Below are 3,026 nucleotides of genomic sequence, written 5' to 3' on the forward strand. Positions count from 1 at the left end.
GAATAAAGAGGTTTTAATGTAATTAACTTTATTTTTCCTAATGTAACTGTGTATTTCAAAATCTTCCTATGCAGAGCCTGTTGTAGTTGTACACAGATATTGATCCGAATGCACTGATCATGGAGCACCTCAGACAAAACCTTTTCATTTTTGAGTGCATTTAATTTGGGGTGATCATTTGGGGCTGAAAGATGTTACATTCTACTGTATTAAGTTGTCTTCGCAGTAGAAGTGGGGGAAAGTAGGACCTATAAATACAACTTTTTCCCAAGGTGGGGTTTCCTATGAAATTATTTTGACAAGTATCAAACAGAATTAAGAAACCATGGTAAGACAATATACATGGAAGAAACCATGGATGCGGGCAGGAGTTTAACACGAAATGGGAAACATTAGAAACGTTTGCATAGGAGCTCTCCTTCCCTCTCCTTCCCTCAGGAGGACTGGGTGGTGAACCATTTGGCAGCCAAGATAATCGAAAATGTTTGCACTACTCTCTCCTGCCACGCACAAGGATTTATCACGGGAGAAGTTGGACCTGTCCTGTGGTACCGTTTCACACACTCTACAGTAGATTCGTTGAAAATAACGGCTGTTTCGGTAAGGAGTTGCCTTCTGTGACATAGAAATGGTTCTTTAGAGAAGCATTCTGAATTGAACAGGAATGTTTTCTGTATGTGTTTGTATTTATATTTCAGTTTACGTTAAAATATATTTACCAAATTTCTGCAGTTGAGAAGTGCACGTATTGCAGTCCAGTGCTTATGAAAAGTCCTTGCAATTCACCGTTTTCTGGAACATATGTTTTCCTACACTGGTGATCATGAGTTATGTTTGAAAGTTTAATCTTTTAAAGGATAAATGGAAATATTGCAAAATCAGAATTTTTTTATGATGCTTTATGTGAAAAGTTTGTTTTTTCTCATCACAAACTTCTTACAAGACATATTTGAAATCATCATGTTACTCTCTCAAATTGTCAGGGTGAGTCTTTGCCCTGAATTTGTAAGTTAATTTGGGATGTTAACAGGACAAACAGAGCTGTGACATGCAAGCAAAGGGTTTGGAACAAAGAGGTTTGTGTACTTAGGCGGGCAGGGACTTCAGCTGGGTCTCTTGCTGACAAAACAAAAGCCTTACCCACCAATACAGACAGATTTTAGAACTGAGTGATAATTGGACTGGTTTTAAATGAAGTGTCGTAACTGGATGCTCATTTCCCGAGTAGAGCTCAGGCAACTATTGTATTACTGTTGGCTTCCCAGATGGAAAATGGTGCTGCTGCTGCTGCTGCAGCATGCACTAAACACGTCTAGCGTTGAGGTAATTAGAGAGAGGCTTTTGCCTCCTGATTTATTTTTATTCAGCATCTTGTGCAAACCTGTGGCATGAGTGTACATATGCACAATGTAAGCAAAAATAACCATTCCCCCCTAACCTAAGATTTTTTTGTTTTCCTGTGAAGGCCGTAGGCTTACTGGAGGTTACACCTTTCCCTTAGGTGGTTACGGAGGGTTTAGTCATGGGGGTATGACTTGCTCCAGACTGTGTACTAATACTGCTGGGGTGTTTGCACATACAATATTAACTTCATAAAAAAAAAAACAAACCCCATCAATCTTGAAATCCGTGCTGGCAGATCTCTTACTGTCTGAAGTTTATAGAGATTTCAGTGATGTGCTAATTTTTAAAGTAAAATACTTTTAGTCATGGGGGTATGACTTGCTCCAGACTGTGTACTAATACTGCTGGGGTGTTTGCACATACAATATTAACTTCATAAAAAAAAAACAAACCCCATCAATCTTGAAATCCGTGCTGGCAGATCTCTTACTGTCTGAAGTTTATAGAGATTTCAGTGATGTGCTAATTTTTAAAGTAAAATACTAACGTATTCTCCAGCTTTATTACACTGTACCATTTCTACAATCATTAAGTTTTTGCTGTAGGTACATAGGCGTGTTTATTTGGGATGACCACATAAATTGAGATCATCAGTGCCCTCTTGCATTTCATTATGCAGTCATTCCTGCCTCTTTTGAATGTACCCTGAAGAATTTATTCTTGACTGACATAGATATTCCCAAGTAAAAATACATTTCTGTTAAGAAATACATGTCTCACATCTTTAGCTAGAGCTAGCAGGCTCTACGATTATTTCAATCAATAGTAAAAATATATCAAGAAGATTCTCTGTCTTCAGCCTCTGGAGTCAAGAAATGACACTTTAACCTGTCCTGCCTGTCAGAGGTGGCAAACAGGGACTGTGTCTCAGTACTCTTGCTCTCTTTGGAGTCCAACATGCCTCAGGTAAATATCACAGACTTTGCCTGTAGGAAAGCTCTATCTTTTTATCATTTTGCTAGACTCAGAAGAAATAATTCTATAAGATGTCAAAGTGACATTCTGACAAGCTCAGTAGAAGGAAGAATTTTCTTTCCAGTATACTGAAAGTTTTAAAAATCTTTTTAAAAATTTGAAATTTGTTTGAGATGGCATCTGCTGGAGGAGGAGTAACAAAATGTAAACCACTTAACTGGAAACTAATTTGAGAAAGCTCAACACCATCTTTTTGCTTTTGGGGGGATTTTGTTTTAGACTTGTTTTTTTTTGTTTTCTTAAATAATTGATGCTGAATAGTTTCTTTCAGAGTCTTGAGTTATTGCAGCTACATTAATACATTCATTCTCCATCGCAAGAGAGTCACAGAGTACATCCTGAAAGGGTGCATGTTCTCCAGCCACTGTATGGCCTGTAAGACCAGAAGGTGATGAGTAGGGTGTAGATGTTCATAGAATCATAGGATATCTCAGACTGGAAGGGACCGATGAGGATAATGATGCTGGGCTGGAGCTGCTGGGAGAAAAGGCACTGAGGGCAATGCAGAGAGCAAGGACAGAGAGGCCAAATCCAGGAGAGGCTTTGCCCATGCCTTACTCTCACTGCGATTCTTTCCTCGTCCAAGACCTGCTGAGAGATGATGGTGTGAGCTCTGCTCTTACTTCTTCCCATCACCGTTTCCCATT

The 3,026-nt window shown here is 39.0% G+C and overlaps 1 protein-coding gene across 1 annotated transcript in view; it reads left to right on the forward strand.

The window, feature by feature from the left end:
* ULK4 (unc-51 like kinase 4) overlaps nucleotides 1-3,026 on the forward strand; it is a 127,889-nt gene that overhangs the window by 25,998 nt on the left and 98,865 nt on the right. The window contains exon 19 of the mRNA XM_010134555.1: nucleotides 439-600. Coding sequence (XP_010132857.1) covers nucleotides 439-600 — 162 coding nt within the window. The remainder of the gene's footprint in view (nucleotides 1-438; nucleotides 601-3,026) is intronic.

The sequence above is a fragment of the Buceros rhinoceros genome, unplaced genomic scaffold (assembly GCF_000710305.1).
Source record: "Buceros rhinoceros silvestris isolate BGI_N320 unplaced genomic scaffold, ASM71030v1 scaffold8014, whole genome shotgun sequence".
NCBI classification, from domain to species: domain Eukaryota; kingdom Metazoa; phylum Chordata; class Aves; order Bucerotiformes; family Bucerotidae; genus Buceros; species Buceros rhinoceros.